This window comes from Schistocerca serialis, chromosome 11 (assembly GCF_023864345.2).
Source record: "Schistocerca serialis cubense isolate TAMUIC-IGC-003099 chromosome 11, iqSchSeri2.2, whole genome shotgun sequence".
Taxonomy (NCBI): Eukaryota; Metazoa; Arthropoda; class Insecta; order Orthoptera; family Acrididae; genus Schistocerca; species Schistocerca serialis.
Window position 1 is genome coordinate 153,413,841 of NC_064648.1, and position 19,975 is coordinate 153,433,815.

The 19,975-nt window shown below is 37.2% G+C and overlaps 1 protein-coding gene across 1 annotated transcript in view; it reads right to left on the reverse strand.

Moving 5' to 3' along the window:
• Positions 1-12,748, reverse strand: part of LOC126426566 (uncharacterized) — an 85,721-nt gene extending 72,973 nt beyond the window's left edge. Inside the window, exon 1 of the mRNA XM_050088465.1 lies at positions 12,679-12,748. Coding sequence (XP_049944422.1) covers positions 12,679-12,748 — 70 coding nt within the window. The remainder of the gene's footprint in view (positions 1-12,678) is intronic.
• Between the last annotated feature and the right edge of the window lie 7,227 nt (positions 12,749-19,975).

Here is a 19,975-nt window from a genome sequence, read left to right on the forward strand (position 1 = left end):
AACGTACAATTCTTAATTTTGTAATATAAAAATTATGCAAAATAAAAAAAATGATTAAGTAGTCAGACAAACCAAAAACTGACAAATAATAAGTACATTCTGAATGCTAAAAATAAGTCTAAGGCAGTATGGACCATTGTAAAGAATGAAATGGGCATCAAAAGAGACAGACAAACAAAACTTGAACTAGTATTTGCAGATGAAACTGTTCCAGACCCCACACAGTTCTGTGAAGCTTTTAACCGCCACTTCACAAATCCATGTAAAACTGATGCACTTCTACCTCCAATGTGTGTCCTTTTTCCACTTTATTTAACTGCACTGAATTCAAATTCATTCATATATCCTACTCTGAAATAGTTGATGCCATAAAGTCATTTAAGTATATTAATTCTGTTGGCTGGGATGAAATTTCTACAAAAATAATAAAGGCAGTCACTTGTAGTATTGCATACCTTCTGTCCTTCACAATCAGTCAATATTTCGAGGATGGATATTTTACCAGCAGATTGAAGTATGCTGAAATACGACCCATTTATAAAAAAGGCTAGCACAATGAAGTGGGTAATTCTCGACCAATCTAATACTTATCAATACTTTCCAAAATATCTGAAAGAGTAGCATGTAACCAGATAGTTAACTATAATAATCTGCAAAATATTATCCAGAATTATCAGCATAGTTTCCAAAGAGGATGCTGCACTGTGGAAGCCATCAAAGAACTTATTACAAAAATTAAAGCCTTTGACGTAATACACCACAGACTACTACTTCATAAGCTACAACCATATGGTTTTGGTGAAAATTCTCAGAGTTGGATGTCATCTTATCTATTAAAAAGCAAACAGAGAGTAGCAATAGAAGAGAATCGTAAGAGATTCTTCTCAAGTTTTGAAAAAAAGGCAGAACAAGGTGTGCCACAATAACCTATCATTGGGGCAGTACTGTTCTTGTATTCTATAAATGACATGCTGACTAACACAAATTCAGACATGATTCTTTACGCAGATGACTTGACAGTGATAGTTCATTGCAAGAAACTTGAAAATTTAATTAGCTATCTTCAGCAGACTCTTGACGAAATCAAGACTTGGGTGAGAAATAATGGTCTGAAAATATACCTAACAAAGACACCAATCATTCACTTTGTCACAAAACAAGCTCTAAAGGATATACTTGAAACGTATGAGGACAATCACCTTGCCACAAGAAACTGTACCAAATTTCTGCGTGTATCCCTGAATAAGAATTTGTCATGGTCAGACCATGTAGATGCCATGTGACGCTGGCTACATAGTATAATATTTTCAATGAATGTTATAAGTTGTTTAATAGAAACTCCAGTCGAAATAATTGTATGTCATGCACATTTTGTGTCTATGATTAGATATGGTATAATTTTTTTGGGGTCCAAAGAAAACAAACTTACAGAGAGACTTTAGGCTACAGAAAAAATCATTACAACCATGGCAGGTGAAGAAAAAACACAATCATACAGACCTATGTTCAAGGCTCTTTATCTTACGACTGTTCCTGGCCTCTATATCTGTGAGACAATTAAGTTTTCGAAAACTAACCCACAACTTTTTGAGAATGACATGAAAAATTTAAAAATCTTGAACCAGAAGAGTTTGGGCTAAACAGGTACCTAGCAAGTGAATATTATTACAGTATAGAAGAATTTATGACTACTTATCACAAGTAATTGTTCCTGATGTTTAACGTTATTCTATTTCATGCTAGAAAAAGTACTTTGAGTAAATATTTATTCTTAATTGTACTTTATTTTCAACATGACTGTATTAAATCATTTTGTGGTGCTTAAAATTATAAAACAGCAGTAAATTACTCTTCGATGAGTCACCTACATCCCAATCATTTGATTGTATATGAGATGTAATGTGCAAATAAAGTGATCAATTGATACGCGTTTTGCTTTAAATGTTCTGTGGAGGGGTTCATCGACAAGTGAATGAAAATATGTAGTGTGGTATTATTATTATGATAATAATCCTCTTTTGGAGTGTTATCTTATTTTTGTCTATTAGTACAATCTAAAAATAACATATATATGAACAAAACTATGTCATACTAGACCCCACTGAAGATAACATACAGTAAAAAAAGTTGAGACTTGTCTGGGAGAAAATAACTATAGTTGCAGCAAGGAAAGGCGGTTTTATTTACAAAACTAATATTTCTGTACTTGTTGCAGAGGATGGCCACGCAAACAAACATGTTAAATAGAAATGTGTTAATGAAAACAGCTAACATAAATATTACAGCTTCGTTATTTTATATTATTTATTTGTGTGACCTTCAGAGCACATACACTACTAAATCATCAACTATTAACTTCTTTTGCTTTCAACAATATCTTTGTTCCAACTCTTCTTCCATATCCAATCTCTGTGTTTATTTGTGTCTTCTATAGACCATAAATAAATTTGATTCATTCTACATCCCTGAAGATTCTCCGTCTTCTTTGAGTTTTGTCTTGAATCAAATTTTGTGCTTTGTATGACAAACAGAAGTAATGACCTCCAAACTGTGGGTTTTCTCGACAAACCCATCAGCTACATTTTAGGAAGTATTGGCAAAACAGAATGTTTAGTTTATTTTTAAGCAACAAGTAATTGTGTCATCACAGGGATTGTTCCATTGCAACAATTAACTAATGATATTTTGTAGTAAAGATTAATGTATAACTAACCAGTTAATGGATAATTTTTTGTTAATAATTAACAGAACACATATATCTTCTGGCAAACATTCAAATTATTTCAGTAAAACCAGTCATTTTATTATATCACTAAACTGAAGAAGTTATTTTTTCCTCCACTAGTTTATATATCCATGTCACTACTGTCACTGTCTTCTACACCAGGTTCAGGTCCTGTGTTGGTGGCTGCAGTTGAAATAGGATGAGACATATACCAAGTGTGGAATTCCCTTTTTGCATCACTGTATCAGGCATTTCTTTTCCTTTCCACTTATTATCAGAATCTTAGAATGAAGATCTTGTAAGACAATACTTTTTATGTTTAAAGTATGTCTTTTGTCAAATATATGTATTTACTTATACTCTGATGAGTGATTGTATCTCCACTCCATCACTCCTGGCTTGCATTTCTGGTAGCGAAAACATTTCACTTTTATCCAGTTAATTTTATTTCCTGGACTCTCAGTACTTCTGTTTTTAATTATAGATGCAGAAAGTTTACCTAAACCCTTGAATTCTGCAGCCTTCAATTCGTATGCTGCATAAGGTGAACCTTTCTTGTTTCAAACCCTTTTCAATCTTCCTAGTACGAATACGTTTGGCCAATCCTGAAGGGCATAAACAGGTACATGTTTCCTCACACATTCTATTGCATTATGCGTGCTGTCCACTTCCGTGAATGTGTGATGGGATTCAAGTAACTTGTGTTCAATAATGTCAAAATTTGTTGCCAGCATTAAAAATGCAGCTATGTTTTGATTCCCATTCAGACCTCCATAAGTGTGAGAGAAGAAGGAAATGTGTTTTATAATTTATCAAATGTGTTTAATGTATTTCATGAAATAGGTACCGCTTTCTGAGCTACCTCTTCTTCCATTTAACTCAGCCCAAGCATAACAGAATACACCATTTGGAACAGAAAGTTCATAGATAGTGTAACTGTATGCATAGATTTTCAGACTATAGTAGATCTGATCTAGAATTGAAGGAATTTCCAAGACAGATTTTAAATCATATGTAGAACACATCAATGTCTTGTCTGGTTTACATTATTCTTTATCATCAGCTTTTGCTTGCTGCATTCATTTTTCCTTGCAAATGCTCATTGTACTGAGTTTCTAATGCTTTCTTTCCTTCCTAACTCATACATTTTTGACATTGATCTTTTTAGGTTTGTAGGTCAGATTATCATTCTAACAAGATATTCTCTATAAGTTTTTTTACTGACTGGTTTGAAATCCATACAATCTTCCTTGCAGAGACTGTACATTTTAGATATATGTAATTAGTTTGCAGTCTATGCGAAGTCATTTTCTGGATTTCCTCGAGTAGTGAGACTCCATTGTAGGAAACTTTTCTGTGTGTTCTGTAACTCTCTGCACATTATTTGGTTTAGTTTTATTATGGTGAATTGTTTTTCCTCTCTTATCACTTATTATGAAAGCCACTCTCAGCTTCCCCTTTGTATGCAGTGTCAATGAAATCTGCCAAAATACATAAAGTTTTAATTAAGAAGTTCTTACAGAACCTGAGTTTTTTGTCTTTATTTACATAGTAAACTACAGAGTCTTTACGTTGTTTCAGTTGGTGATCAGTATTTCGTCTTTGAGCTGGGGTTAGACTCACTGTGTTACCAGGCATAAAATCTTTCTGCATTGGATATTCTTAAACTCAGAAGCTTCTACGAAAGGAGAACCTCTTTTCATCAGAAAAATTTTTGTTGCATTTGTATCTACATGTTTAACAATTAACTGGCTTTGGCTTCTTAGATTAAATTTTATATTTTTTTAATTATATTCTTCTTCCATCTTTTGGGATCATTTGTGTTCCTTCTTGACATTTTAGCGCTGTTAGTCCCTCTTAGAATATTGATTTCTGCAATCGTGTTATCTATACTGCATGTATCACTGGAACCTGCTTCATAAGATACAATCAAAGTCAAACTCAATCTCTTCTCAACTATGTTTAACCATTTCACTAAAAGCACTTCCAGAGAGGCTCATCTCATACAGTTTCTGCTTTGGTTTATCTTGTACTACTGACTGTGTGGGAACTTCATCATGTACTCTGCTTGCATCATCTGCATTCTTTTATCGACCTCACAACTCAGATAATATAATTGCTGAAGGGTTCAAACAAAACTTGTTTAATTTCAAACACGTAATCTACTCGTGCAACTATAGTTGATGGTACTTCTCGATATGTTGGCAAAAATACGTATTTAACGCTCGAGCAGGCGAGCCGTTTCTCATAACACGAGTAGGGGGGGGGGCGGTCTCCTTGTACAAATGAAAAGAATAGGTTACCTTATATTACCAAAGTAAGTCATGTATGATCAAAATCACAGTTTAACCTTAGTTCATTTAAACAAGGAGTAATAAACTTGCATAATATGAGCTAAACTACTGTTTTATTAAACAATAATGAAATAACTTTTCTCTATAACTCTCTGTTGCCCCAAGGATAGGTGTTAAAGAAACAGTAATGACGCATTTGATGCATTAAGCAGTGCAGTTGCATCAGATCTCGGTCAGCTGCTTATTCGATCACTAATTATCTCATAGACACCTGCCTCAATGTGGGATTATGTTGCTAGTTCGTAACTGGAGTCATTTGAACTGATTGTAAATTTTTTCTCGTCTAGCTCGCTTTGTATTTAATATCACTGGTGCTCACTTGGACGTATGATAACACAATTTATTGCTGTGTTACCTGAAGCAATACTGAAGGACTAGGTATAGGTTTGCAGTTGTGAAACAGAAATGGAACCGCACAAAGACATTTTATTTTTGGTCGGCACACATCATACACAGCCGCGCGCCAGCTCGAGGATTAAATCCCAAGGTACGCATAAAACATCATCTGAAATTGTGCTAAACACATTCTCTGAAAATTATTTTGAGCAGTTAGTTCATGAGCCTGAGCGAAGATCAAAACAAATGGCAAAACGATTTAGAAATGATAGCTGAATGGTTCGAATATTGGAAATTGATCCTAAATAATGAAAAGTGGGAGGTCATCCAGATGAGCACTAAAAGGAATCCATTAAACTTCGATTACACTAATCGTGGTGTTTTCTGGTGAAATAACTTCAGAAGAAATTTTTGCGAACTGCTTTCAGTTTCGTTACTGTCATTAGACGTTTGATTTTCATTCTTTGTTAGTATTTTGTTATATTCTCATTTGTTGTTGATTAATACTGTCAATAATAGTAGTTACTGTAGTATAGAGCAAGTTTGTGATTATTGTAGACAGTTTTTAACATCTTCTTGTTGTAGTAGCGGAACTTAGATAAAGTTGTTTTCTTGTTTCAATAACTGTAAAATTTTACCATGAGTGAGAAGTGTGGGCTTTTCCGTAGGTTTGTGAGTAGTGGATTGCGGTGTGAGACTTGTTCGAAGTATTTTCACTGGGGGGAATGCAGTGGGGAAGCCAGTGGGCATTCTGGTGAGATCCTCTCCTGGAACTTGTGATGTTACCAAATAAAAGTGATGTTGTTATTCAATGGAAAGTTGGAAATTGAGATTTAGCTTACTGTTTTATCAATCACAATTGGCGTAAGAATCATGGATTGACCATTGTCATAAAATATTGCATTATGAGATGTGATTAGTTTTTACTTGCAGTTTCGCGTGGCTTGAGGCAGTCACAACTAGCGTGCTATTGATTAAGAAATCGCATTATCGTCTTTCTAATTACTTCATGGTCGTAGATACGATCATACCCGGTTGTGAAGTTATTGTTATGACAAAACAATTTCCTAAGGGACCAGAAAGTTCTTAAGGGCGCAAAAACAACTGTAACATCACACAAAGGGAAATTCAATATTAAAGCTGATGCAAGAAGACAATAAAACAGTTTTCTTTTTATCAATGTAACACACACATTGGACTGCTGACCTCCGTGTCTGTAATCTTAGCAAAATGCATAATTAAAATGAAAATAATACTGAGGAGATAATAGGAATGAGCACTGCTAAATGATTCAGTATTCCCAAAACAAGTATTTATTATAACTAAAACATATATCGTACCTTAAGCTTAGTACTACAATGACAGTAGATTTTTATGTCTGTTTAATGTCCATTGAGCGCTCTTTTAAATAGCCATTGTCTTCTTTGGGTCGCTCGTGCGTCGTCACGGTAAGTTATAACAGTTCTTTACACTTCACTCAAACTTAGACATAACACGTTTTTATATACATTTAGTAAGAAATTAGATCAGACTGCCACAAATCTGCGTCCGTATTACTCAAGAAAAACAGTAGAAGTCTCTTTAGCGCTCAAGGCTTCATTTGTTCTCCAGCGAACAAAATAGTGAAAGATGCATATCTATCCGTATTTTTCTGTTTATATTGCCGCCCAAAGACGACGAATTACATTATTTAGAAAATTCCACCGTCGCCATGCGACGCCTCATTATACATTAATCATTATTTACAAACAAGTATTTGCCTTCTGGCTGAAAGTATTAACTACTCGTATTTGCTGTTTTAATTAAGTCAAAAATAGCGAATATCACAAACTGCAGGTTATGCAGCAAGAGTAAGTTGATAGAGGAGCAGGAGCGTAAGATCTGTGCCCTTCAGGTGCAGCTGAAAAACGCACAGGAGGAGCTAGATAGGATGAGGAGGGAGAAGGGGGTTGGGGAATGGGAGCTGGCTGTTGGCAAGAGATCTCCTAGGAGAAGGAGATTTTCAGATAGTTTTACTATTGGTGTTTGTAATAGATATGACCAACTGTCAGAGTCTAGTGGAGAGGAATCTCTAGTAGCTGTAGATGTAGGAAGTATGCAGCAGACCTCAGCAGTTACGGTGGCTAGGACAGTTGCAAAGTCTAAGAGAAAGAAGAAGGTTCTGCTGTTACGTAGTTCTCATGGCAGAGGTGTGGGCCAGAAGTTGCAGGAAGTACTGGGGAGTGAGTACCAGGTCACCAGCATTGTGAAGCCTAATGCAAGATTGGCTCAGGTGACTTTTAACATAGGGGGGTTATGTAGGGATTTTGCTAAAGAGGATCAGGTAGTGATTGTGGGTGGGGCTGGCAATAGTATTGATAGGGATGGGGAGTATGACATAGATGGTGACCTGGAAAAGATAGCCACTCAGACTGGCAACACGAATGTGCATTTCGTGGAACTGTTTCAGCGTCACGATCGGCCTCATCTTAATACAGCCGTCAGGCGTAATAACATGAGACTTGGGGGTGCGCTGATGACAGAAGGCATGAGTCACATTTCAGTGGTGTTGGTGGAGTCTATCAGCAGGACGGGTTTCACTAGACATGGCCTGCACCTCAACAGGTATGGGAAGGGGAGGTTGGCAAAGCTTATAGGTGACAGCATAGGTGGGGTTGGTGGGATCACTCATGGGAAAATTCCGGTAGTTGTGGGTGTTAGAGCTGTACCTTTTTTAGATTGAAGTCAGCTGATAGGTATTCCTGCTTAAGGGAAGTCTCTCTAACAAAGAAACCACTTTCTACAAAGCTTGGGTATCCGATTAATGAGGGAATTAGTAGATTTCATCAAAATATACAAGGTATTAGAGATAAAGTTAGTGAACTTCTTATAGATGTTGAATCTGAAATTATTGGTATATCTGAACACTTCTTAAATAAGGAGATAATTCAGAGGCTTCTTTTACCAGGATACAGGTTGGCTGGCAGCTTTTCTAGGAGCTCTTTGCGGTGTGGGGGAGTAGCCATGTATGTGAAAAACGGTATCCCATTTGAGTCAATTGATGTTTCAAAGTACTGTACTGAAAAGGTGTTTGAATGTTGTGCAGGTGTGGTTAAATTTAGTGGAGCTAAACTTCTTACTGTTGTTATTTATAGATCCCCAGACTCCGATTTCACAACATTTTTGCTAAAGCTAGAGGAGGTTCTTGGTTCACTTTATAGGAAATACAAAAAGTTAGTTATATGTGGTGACTTCAATATTAATTGGATAAGTGATTGTGCAAGGAAAAGGATGCTGGTAGACCTCCTTAATTCATATAATCTTATGCAAACCGTATTCTTTCCAACGAGAGTGCAAGGGAACAGTAGAACAACCATAGACAATATTTTTGTTCATTCGTCATTACTAGTAGGGCATTCTGTTAGCAAAAAGGTGAATTGCCTTTCAGATCATGATGCACAAATTTTAAGTCTAAAAGATTTTTGTGCTGCAACACATGTTAAATATAGTTACCAACTTTTTAGGAAAGCTGATCCAGTTGCTGTACAGACTTTTGTAAACCTTATCAAGGAACAAGAGTGGCAAGATGTTTATAGTGCTGATACAGTAGACGATAAATATAATGCTTTCCTCAAGACTTTTCTCGTGCTCTTTGAAAGTTGCTTTCCATTAGAACGTTCAAAACAGGGTACTAGCACAAACAGGCAGCCTGGGTGGCTGACTAAAGGGATAAGAATATCTTGTAGAACAAAGTGGCAATTATATCAAAACGTTAGAAACAGTCAAAATCTAAATGCAGCAGCCCATTACAAACAGTATTGTAAGGTGCTTAAAAAAGTTATTAGGAAAGCAAAAAGTATGTGGTATGCAGACAGAATAGCTAAGTCTCAGGATAAAATTAAAACCATATGGTCAGTCGTAAAGGAAGTGGTTGGTCTGCAGAGACAGGTCGAGAATATAGAATCAGTGCGTAGTGGGGATGTCCGTGTTACTGATAAGTCGCATATATGTACAGTATTTAATAATCACTTTCTGAATATAGCAGGTGAACTAAATAGAAACCTAGTCCCAACAGGGAATCATATAGCGCTCTTAGAAAAAAGTGTTCCGAGACTGTTACCTGAAGTGCTCCTCCATGATACTGACAAGAGGGAGATTAAGTTAATAATTAAATCACTAAAGACCAAGAACTCTCATGGATATGACGGGGTATCTAGCAGAATACTGAAGTATTGTTCCATGTATGTTAGCCTAGTACTTAGCCATATCTGTAACTTTTCCTTTAGGAGTGGTCGGTTTCCTGACCGATTAAAGTACTCGGTAGTGAAGCCACTTTATAAAAAGGGAGACAGGGATAATGTTGACAATTATAGACCCATTTCTATGCCATCGGTGTTTGCTAAAGTTATCGAGAGGGTTGTATATACAAGGTTACTGCAGCATTTAAATTCACATAATTTGCTGTCAAATGTACAGTTTGGTTTTAGAAATGGCTTAACAACTGAAAATGCTATAGTCTCTTTTCTCTGTGAGGTTTTGGACGGATTAAATAAAAAGTTGCGAACGTTAGGTGTTTTCTTTGATTTAACGAAGGCTTTTGACTGTGTTGACCACAAAATATTACTGCACAAGTTGGAACATTATGGAGTAAGGGGAGTAGCTTACAATTGGTTCGCCTCCTACTTTAAGAACAGAAAGCAGAAGGTAATCCTCCGCAATATTGAGAGTGGTAATGATGTTCAGTCCCAATGGGGCACTGTTAAATGGGGCGTTCCCCAAGGGTCGGTGCTGGGGCCACTGCTGTTTCTTATTTATATAAATGATATGCCTTCTAGTATTACTGGTGATTCAAAAATATTTCTGTTTGCTGATGACACCAGCTTGGTAGTGAAGGATCTTGTGTGTAATATTGAAACATTATCAAATAATGTAGTTCATGAAATAAGTTCGTGGCTTGTGGAAAATAATTTGATGCTAAATCACAGTAAGACTCAGTTTTTACAGTTTCTAGCTCACAATTCAACAAGAACTGATATTTTAATCAGACAGAATGGGCATGTTATAAACGAGACGGAACAGTTCAAGTTCCTAGGCGTACGGATAGATAGTAAGCTGTTGTGGATAGCCCATGTTCAGGATCTTGTTCAAAAACTAAATGCTGCTTTATTTACCATTAGAACAGTATCTGAAATAAGTGACATTACAACACGAAAAGTAGTCTACTTCGCATATTTTCATACGCTTATGTCATATGGTATTATTTTTTGGGGTAATTCTTCTGATACAAAAGGGTATTTCTGGCTCAAAAACGGGCTGTTCGAGCTATGTGTGGTGTAAGTTCGAAAACCTCTTGTCGACCCCTATTCAATAGTCTGGGAATTTTGAAATTGCCCTCACAGTATGTATTTTCTTTAATGTCGTTTGTTGTTAGCAATATTAGCTTATTCCCAAGAGTTAGCAGCTTTCACTCAGTTAATACTAGGCAGAAATCAAATCTGCATGTGGAATGCACTTCCTTGACTCTTGTGCAGAAAGGAGTGCAGAATTCTGCTGCATCCATTTTCAATAAGCTACCACAAGAACTCAAAAATCTTAGCAGTAGCCCAAACACTTTTAAGTCTAAACTGAAGAGTTTCCTCATGGCACACTCCTTCTATTCTGTCGAGGAGCTCCTGGAAGAGCTAAAAAATTAAGCAAGTTCCAGTGTTACATTATTGATTTTCTTTATTTAAACTAACGACTTGTCGCCCAAATATGTTTCTTATATTTCATTTTATCTGTTTCTACAATCGTGTTATAATTTCATGTATTGACTCGTTCCATGACCATGGAGACTTCTCCTTAATGTGGTCCCACGGAACAATAAATAAATAAATAAATAAATAAATAAATAAAAAAGGGCATAAATTGAACTACACTCATGTTCATAAATTAAGGATAATTGCAGAATGTGGTGCCACACAACTTGGCACTACACAAAACTGGCGCTAATAGCATAGGCACATAAAGAACACACATGACACAGATCTGTAAGTCCTCGGTATTGATTATAAGTCCCGAAACACATGTGCTAAGAAACGCCACTGTTTCCTGCACATGTGCCCAGACATTAGTATGGGATATAATCACCATGCATACGTGCACAGACCGCACTATGGGTTGGTATACTCTAGATCAGATGGTCGAGCAGCTGCTGGGGTATAGCCTCCCATTCTTGCACCAGTGCCTGTCGGAGCTCCTGAAGTGTCCTAGGGGTTTGAAGACATGCAGCGATACGTCGACCGAGAGCATACCAGACGTGCTCGATCCCTCATTATGTCATAAATATGGGTTTTTTAAGCCATTTTCAACACACAGTACCATTATCACTTCTGAAAACGTCTGCACACTTACTCGCTACACTGTACCCTGTATTGCACCAACACACCTCTGCATATGTGGACTGCTGCCAGCGCCACTGTGCGACGACCACAGGTCAAATGCACCACATGGTGATACCCTGAGGTGATTTAAACCTGCAAACCGCTCACCAGACCGTTGTTTCACCATGTATCAGCATTATCTTTAATTTATGACCATGAGTGTAAATACATAGGAATTACAATTACAAAGAATTTAAATTGGAAAAAACACTTAGAAAAAGTTGTGGAAAAGTCAACCCAAAGTCTGTGTTTTATTGGCAGAACACTTACAAAATGTAACAGAGTACTAAAGAGACTATCTACAGTATACTTGTTCGTCCGCTATTGGAGTACTGCTGGGCAATCTGGGATCTTTTACCAGATAGAACTGACGGAGCACATCGAGACATTTCTACAAAGAGCAGTACGTTTTGTTTTATCGCGAAATAGAGGAGAGATATGATACAGGATTTGGGATGGACACCATTAGAACAAAGGCGTTTGTCACTGCAGCAAAATCTTCTCAAGAAATTGCTATTATCAACTTTCTCCTCTGAATGCGAAAATATTTTGTTGACGCCGACCTACATAGGGAAAAAAGAGCTCACATGCAAACATATAGGTGTTCGTATTTACTGCCCTGTTCGAGAGTGGAATAATGGAGAAATATTGTGATTCGATGAAATGTCTGCTAGGCACTTAAGTGTGATTTGCAGAGTATATATGTAGATGTGGATGCAGGTGCTCTGCTTCCCGTTGATGCACTTGGAGATTCAAATTCATTTCCTTAATAAAAATATGAACTAAAATTATTCATGCATTTTAAAATTTCATTGTGTTGTAAGAATTAAGTTCATGTTTGGAGTATCATTTTATTACTTACCTGCATTTTCATCTTCTGTGGGAATAATTTGCTTGGCCAACCCCACAAGCAGGATGCTTCTTGCAAACATTTTTTAGAGTTAAACTCACTGTAGGCAACTGGCACAATACAACCGCACTCACGTAACTCATAGAACCTTCTGCTACAATTGGAGTTTAGTTATTCATGCATGTCAGTTACAATAATCAACAGCAAAACTGATGTTGCATTGCTGAGGTAACGTGATATTATTGGAGGTCAACAATGAATCACCAGCATTCTTGCCAGCTGTTGAGAATTCGCCACAGTCTGCTAACAAAATTTATCTTTGATATCTTTCAAACAATCACCAAAAACATTTATGCCACACTGTTTATGTAACGTAATATTATTTTACACCAACTTTAGATCACTTTTCTGGTAGCTGAAGCTAAGAACTATAAGCATACCTCGATTTACTAATAAAAGTTATCTCTCTTGTATCACTACATTTTGCTGCTGAAATCCGTGAAGTACAACAACATCTGAAATCGTGTCCACCCTGATGCAAAACACCTTGTCATTTGTTTACTTGTTTATTTTTTCCCGAAACTAGTTTCAGCGAGAAATATCACCATCATCAGTGTTTTTTTTTAAATCTAAAACATGGAGAAAATAGCATAGTTATACAAAACACATTAACACCTTACTACATTTTTACTGTTCGTTTTTTGAAATACAGTTTTCTACGGATACTTTCATAAAACATTCTTCATTGTTTATTATGTCATGTTTTTAACAGTTATTCTCGCTGTCTGTGGCGTATTTTCTGTGGTTTTTTCTGTTGGCCGTTTTCTCTCAGCCTACATCATGCCATCTGCAACTGTGTAATAGGATGTTAGTAAAAAAATACTAAAAGGTGAACTTAGTATGTCAGTATTATACACTTGGGGTTGCGGTAGTGTTGTGGAATGCAGTTTTGGTGTGTACTGAGCTGTTAATTAGTTGTTCGTGAACTTATGTTCGTTGGACTGCATGTAGCTAATTCTGTACATAGAAAAACAAAACTTTCGCACTTTGTTTATGTTCAAGAACATTACGACATCTTGCTGTTAGCGTGTGTCGCGAGAGGTGTATCGCATGTCGCGAGAAGGCTATGAAAACTGTAGCGGGAAAAAATAAGTAAGCAAATAACAAGGTGTTTTGCATCAAGGAGAACTCGATTTCTGATATTGTTGTTTATCTATGCAAGCACGGACCAAATGGAATAGTTCCAACATAAAGTTATTCCATTAACTACACTTGATGGATTGCTGTTGCTCAAATAATTTCACCAAGCCCGTCGGCAAATTGCACGAAAAATCATTTGATGGCGCCCAAATGATTTTTACTGTATGGAATGTTCACCTATGCACTTAACAGATATCTGCCACGTCTGCTTAACTTCTTAGAGTAAGAACTGCACTTAACTGGTTACATGAGACGAAAAATATTCATTTTCTGATGCAGAATGCATATATAATTCAAAAATGACCAAATCTGTACTGAAAAGGGTTTTGCAAATAAGCACACAATATATGCGCAGATAAGTATCGTTTCGCAGCCTACAGTTTAGACAAACCAGCGGTAGTAAAAGTGCACTATGTCACAATTCTTGTAGAGTTATTTCCATAAGATCAAAATCTGGATGAATGTTTTAGAAGTAAGGCTTGATGAAAGACTAAGGATTTTAAGACCTCAGAACTTCAATGTCCAACTAACAGGAGTCTTCTCTATAATCAACGTTTTCTTATATATTACTATATACATTTTGTCGATATCTGACTGCATTATGCAACAGTTGCAAAACATATATTCTTACTTTTAGTAAACAACAGCCATTATAGATATAAAATGATTTCGTTTAAAAGAGCATAACAAAACATTTCCCATGTCTTGTTAAGGAATCATCATTTTATCTTTTACTCCTGTGGAAGTGCTGAAGAAAATAGTCAGTACAACAAAAACAGGTATTCACTGAAGAACCGTAATTCTGTAGTTTGTAAACAGAATTGTCAGTATGTTTAACATGGCCATATGTAAAAACGATAACTGTCTAATTAATATTAGGAATTTCGGAGACATTAGGTTAACTGTGCTACTACATGTGTAATAACAATAAGGCACATTGTTTTATTGTTAAAATCAATGCTTTGTTTCAGTTATAAATGAGAAAAGACTATAGCTGTCAGCTGCACTTCACATAGCTTGTAATGATGGAAACTTGGCTTATGGCCCCGAATCACAAAACTTAAGATAGCCACACACGTAAGTGCATGCTTGACAAGCATGCTTGCGCTGGCGTTCTTGCCCAGGAAAATTTGCGCAAGTATAAAAACTGTACAATCAGCGAGATGTTTGATCTAATTCCTTTTATGAATTATTGTGCAGGCATTGAAGTGCGTGTACGCTATAGTGTGTGTACAAAAAATGGGGAGGTTTGTGTAAGCATATATCAGTTATATGAAACTTCCTGGCAGATTAAAACTGTGTGCCCGACCGAGACTCGAACTGGGGATCTTTGCCTTTCGCGGGCAAGTGCTCTACCAACTGAGCTACCGAAGCACAACTCACGCCCGGTACTCACATCTTTACTTCTGCCAGTATCTCGTCTCCTACCTTCCAAACTTTACAGAAGCTCTTCTGCGAACCTTGCAGAACTAGCACTCCTGAAAGAAAGGATATAGCGGAGACATGGCTTAGCCACAGCCTGGGGGATGTTTCCAGAATGAGATTTTCACTCTGCAGCAGAGTGTGCGCTGATGTGAAACTTCCTGGCAGATTAAAATTGTGTGCCTGAGTTCGAGTCTCGGTCGGGCACACAGTTTTAATCTGCCAGGAAGTTTCACATCATCAGTTATATGGTTTGAGTTAAAATCTGGTTCTGTTAAATACAGTTTCCGTGGCATGTCTACCACGAATAATTAATATGGGAATAATTTTTTTGTTTCTTTAACTACTTTTTACTCCACTAATCACCATTTTTTAAAACGAACTGTAAGATTTCCACAGCCAGCACATTGTTGACTGAGCTCGACTTTTTTGGTAAACAAACTAATGCTTGTACAAGCAGGTTTGAACCTTGCATAGGCATCAGGAATTTGTGCATACTTCTTGGATTAGTGAAAGGACTGCTGCTATGGGTTTGAGCACTATCTACTTCTGCCTTCGATGATGTCACCATTTTTTCGTTTGGTTACATTCCAGCAACATTCAATAATCTTTCTCTTTTCATCTGACAGTGCTTCTTGGGTACTGGAGTTAGCAATTACACCTACTTAGTCCAAAATTGCTTCCCTCTCTTTAACCACAAACACATCTCCAGCATCAGTGACAAATGCATCTGACAGTTCATGTTTTTGTAAGGGTGTATCACCTCTGCTCTTTCCCAATTTGCAAACAATATGAATGTGGTTACACATATTTGATATAGTAATCAATGCATGTGCAAGAATACCAATGAATTCATACTTCACATTTACTGTTCTCTAATCTACACTTGCAGTGGACATTACTGTCTTGAAGAAAGTACTTCTCAACCACTTTGTACTTTAGTAATGAAGTTGTCCATTAAAATAGGCTTGTGTCTAATGCAAATGTCGTTTACTTTACTTCACAGTCACAATAAGCCTATCAAACAGCTTTATTGTTACAAACGTCATCAGTGCAGATATACTTTTGTCCAGTCATTTCATTTGCTTTGCATTATCATATAGGTATTTCAAAGCTTGCATCCTGTGACAATATGCTCAACATTTTACATTTTTTTGATAGTAGGTGTTGGAATAATGAGCAAATTCGGACTATCCGGATCACTACAAAGTTTCTGGAGTGCTTTTTCCAGCGATTCTTCAAACATAGAAACATCTCTCACCTGAATTAATGTCTTAACAAGCTTGTACATCTAATTTCTGTTGTCCTTCTGTAGAATTTTACTCTTGGTGTTATTCCTTCATACTCTGCCCACATGCCAGGTGCACAAAAGTCTCATTCTAGGACCTTCTACTGCTCTGTTCCAAGCAATACTGTAGGGCTCTGCCAGATCTGACATGAATACCTTGAGTCAAATCTGTCCAACCTATGACTTTATATAATTGAAATACACTCAACACATCATTATCATTTCTGACAGAAAGGTGGAAAGTGCATGTAAATCAATACTTCATTTAATCTAGTACTACTTTCATGGTAAGTTTAAAATCATAGCCATTTAGACTGAGAGTCCCATCAACACAAATATAATCGTTTCTGTATTTTGCTAATAATTCACCTTGTGCATTATTAATTATTACTAACACAAAATCTTCAGTTCTTAATTCCAGGTGCAGGTAACAAGAAATCTTCACATCATAATTCCAGGTACAGGTCATTATGGCTTGTAAAAGCAGTATACATGAATTATCGATTAGCTTAACTTTGTGTATGTAAGCTTCGACTGACTGATGGCAAAATATAAGAAGCTGCATGTAATACAAACCCCGCCTTATTGTGAGATGTACTCTCACCAAATATGAATCCTGCGTTGTTACTCAATTTTTGTCAAGCAGCGGCAGCTCTACATGCAGATTTCAATAGCCGAAGAAGGCCATCAACCGTGACCCATGGTGCCTCCGGAAACGGCGCTGCCAACAACTGTCCATATCATTACACATTCTGTCAAAGGACAGCATTGCTCATAGAAAGCACTTCTCCTGTCTAGCCCGTTTATACCAGATTTATAGAGCGACCCATCGGGGGATGGGTGAGAAACGGGATTCCTACAGTAATGCGTGCAGCAATCCTCTCCGGTGCTAATGGTATCACATTTAGATACTTAAGTCTAGATCGTGTCTAACATGAGCCAAGTCCAAATTAACAAGGCACTTTCCTTCCTTATACAGGACCTCTGCAGGGCACTTTCCATTGCTTTTGTTACTTCCTATCAATTTTAAGTGTCTTATCCCTTCACCTTTGGAGATAAATTAACTTGAACAAAGGCAAATACATTTACAAGTTGAGCAATGAACAAATTTAGTGGCACACTGTTAGGCGTATTTGAGTTATGTAGCACATTCCATTTCCTCTTCAAGCTTTAAAATTCATCTTCATTAGAGAACTCTAGATCCTCAGATTTCAAACATATTTGATGAGAGGATTGAAAATGATCAGTCCATAAATGTTTAGAATCAGCTTCAAATGTATACATCATATAGTTCAATGTTTCCTGTTGCATTACACCATGAATGTTTTGTTGGTGGCAGTTTAATTTCTTTTACAAGTAAAATTCTTGTAGAATATGTAGCACTGTTAGGAACATGAACATTCATTATTTGTAACATGAGATATGATTTAGTTCAGTTGCTGCGCGTGCACTTAGGGAATATCCTGCCCCAGAGTCTTGTGATGATTCTACTAGTTTCCGCAAATTTATCACTTAAAAGAACTCATTTTAAATACTTTTAATTACACAAAACTGCCAATAAGTACAGGGTGGTGATTCTTCTGGAAAACCAGGAATTCTCAGGGAATTACATTTTGCCTGGAAAATCTAAGGGAATTTCAAGAATTTTATAAAATCCCAGCGAATTCTGCGTTTTAATCTAGCATTGAAATTGAATTTTATAAATCACAAATTTTAAGATATTTAATATTTCAAAGTGTGGTAATTATATGAATATTATTCCATATAAATTATTGAAGTTTAAAAACTGTGGTTAAACTTCTGCTTATGGCTGGTATATAGTGCAACTAAATGAAAAGAAAAATCACTATTGCGGTATTCTGCCCTCCCCCCAGTCCCCTCTTATCATTACTTTATCAGTAGTGTATTAGCACAATGATCCTCCTCACACCTAGAATTCTCAGGGAATTTTTTTCGAGGTTTGAATAACCATATTGGAAGTAGCTTATCACTATTAAATTATTAACATTACTGTCATGTGCTATTTTCTTTGGACTGAAGAGCTGATACTGTTAAAGTAAAACATATTTGCAGGAGTCACACTATTCCTCAATGTAATTTGAAATAAAGCCTAGTGGACTGGTGTTCTTGTTCCAGCGTATCAACAAGCGGCAGCACGAAGATGAAGAACTCAAGAGCAGAGAAGGTTTTGAGATGACATCAGCCAACAGCCTGCGAACAACGACGACACCACGACAGGACCAGCCTCTACAAGAAGAGAATATAAGCGCCGCTCCGGCCACACTCGGCTAGACAGTAGGAGATGGACACTAGCAGAGAGTCCTGGATGAGCAATGATATTAACGATAGCAGTGACTTATGAGCTAGTGTGAATGCTTACATAGACTTATATGTAGTGAAGGAAACTGACTGCATTTCGCCCATGGCTTGCGACAACTCGTTGAAAATTGAAGGTTAAGTATTGTCAATCTTCTTTATGGTAATAAAAACTATTAATGTGATTTCCTTGAATTGTTGTATAGCTATCCGAGAAATCAGCATCCTTTAGGCACCCTATAAGAGACTAGTAGGGTGGATCCCACATTTGGCGACGAGGATCCGCCGAACCCAGTGCCTGACGGTCACGTAATTTTCTTTTATATTGTGCTGTCGCCTTAATTTTCTCTTTGTCTTTACTTTGCAGGGGCGCTTACTGCTTTAACATTTTCTCGTCGATTTTTCTAATCAGTGTTTTCAGGTGGGCGTTGCAGAAATTTTCTTTGCCTATTTTACTTGCTTTCCTTGCCTGTTTTGTGCATTTGTGTCTTCCAACTTGCCTACACTACCTGTCCCGCCCCCTACTCAGGCGCCACAGCCGCAAGCGTTAGATGCCACACAGCTAATGCAGATTTTCATTTCCAGACACAGCAGATTTCTACACTACTCAACACGGTGCTGTAGCTACTGGCCGACGCTGCGCGCCCACCGGAACAAGCACCAGCTGCAGCAACACCTACTGCTATTCTATCTTTTCGAGAATTTCGTGATTAATGACTCGAGTGGTTGTCAAAGTTTGAAGCCCATACCCTCGCTCACAATATACCAGGTACTGTGAAACTTCCCTATCTAATATCAACAGTAGGAAGTGCAGTGTTTAGGCTTCTCCAAAAACGTTTCCCTAACGCCACTCCTAGTGAACTTAGAATTATGTTAATACCTTCAGCTGCTGACGGGTGTTGATAAATATCAACCAACAGGGACAGGTGAAGATGTGTGCCCCGACTGGGAGTCGAACCCGGGATCTAATGCTTACATGGCAGATGCTCTATCCAGCTGAGTCACCGAAAGCACAGAGAATAGTGCAACTGCAGGGACCATCTCGCGCACGCCTCCCGCGAGACCCACATTCCACCTCGTTTG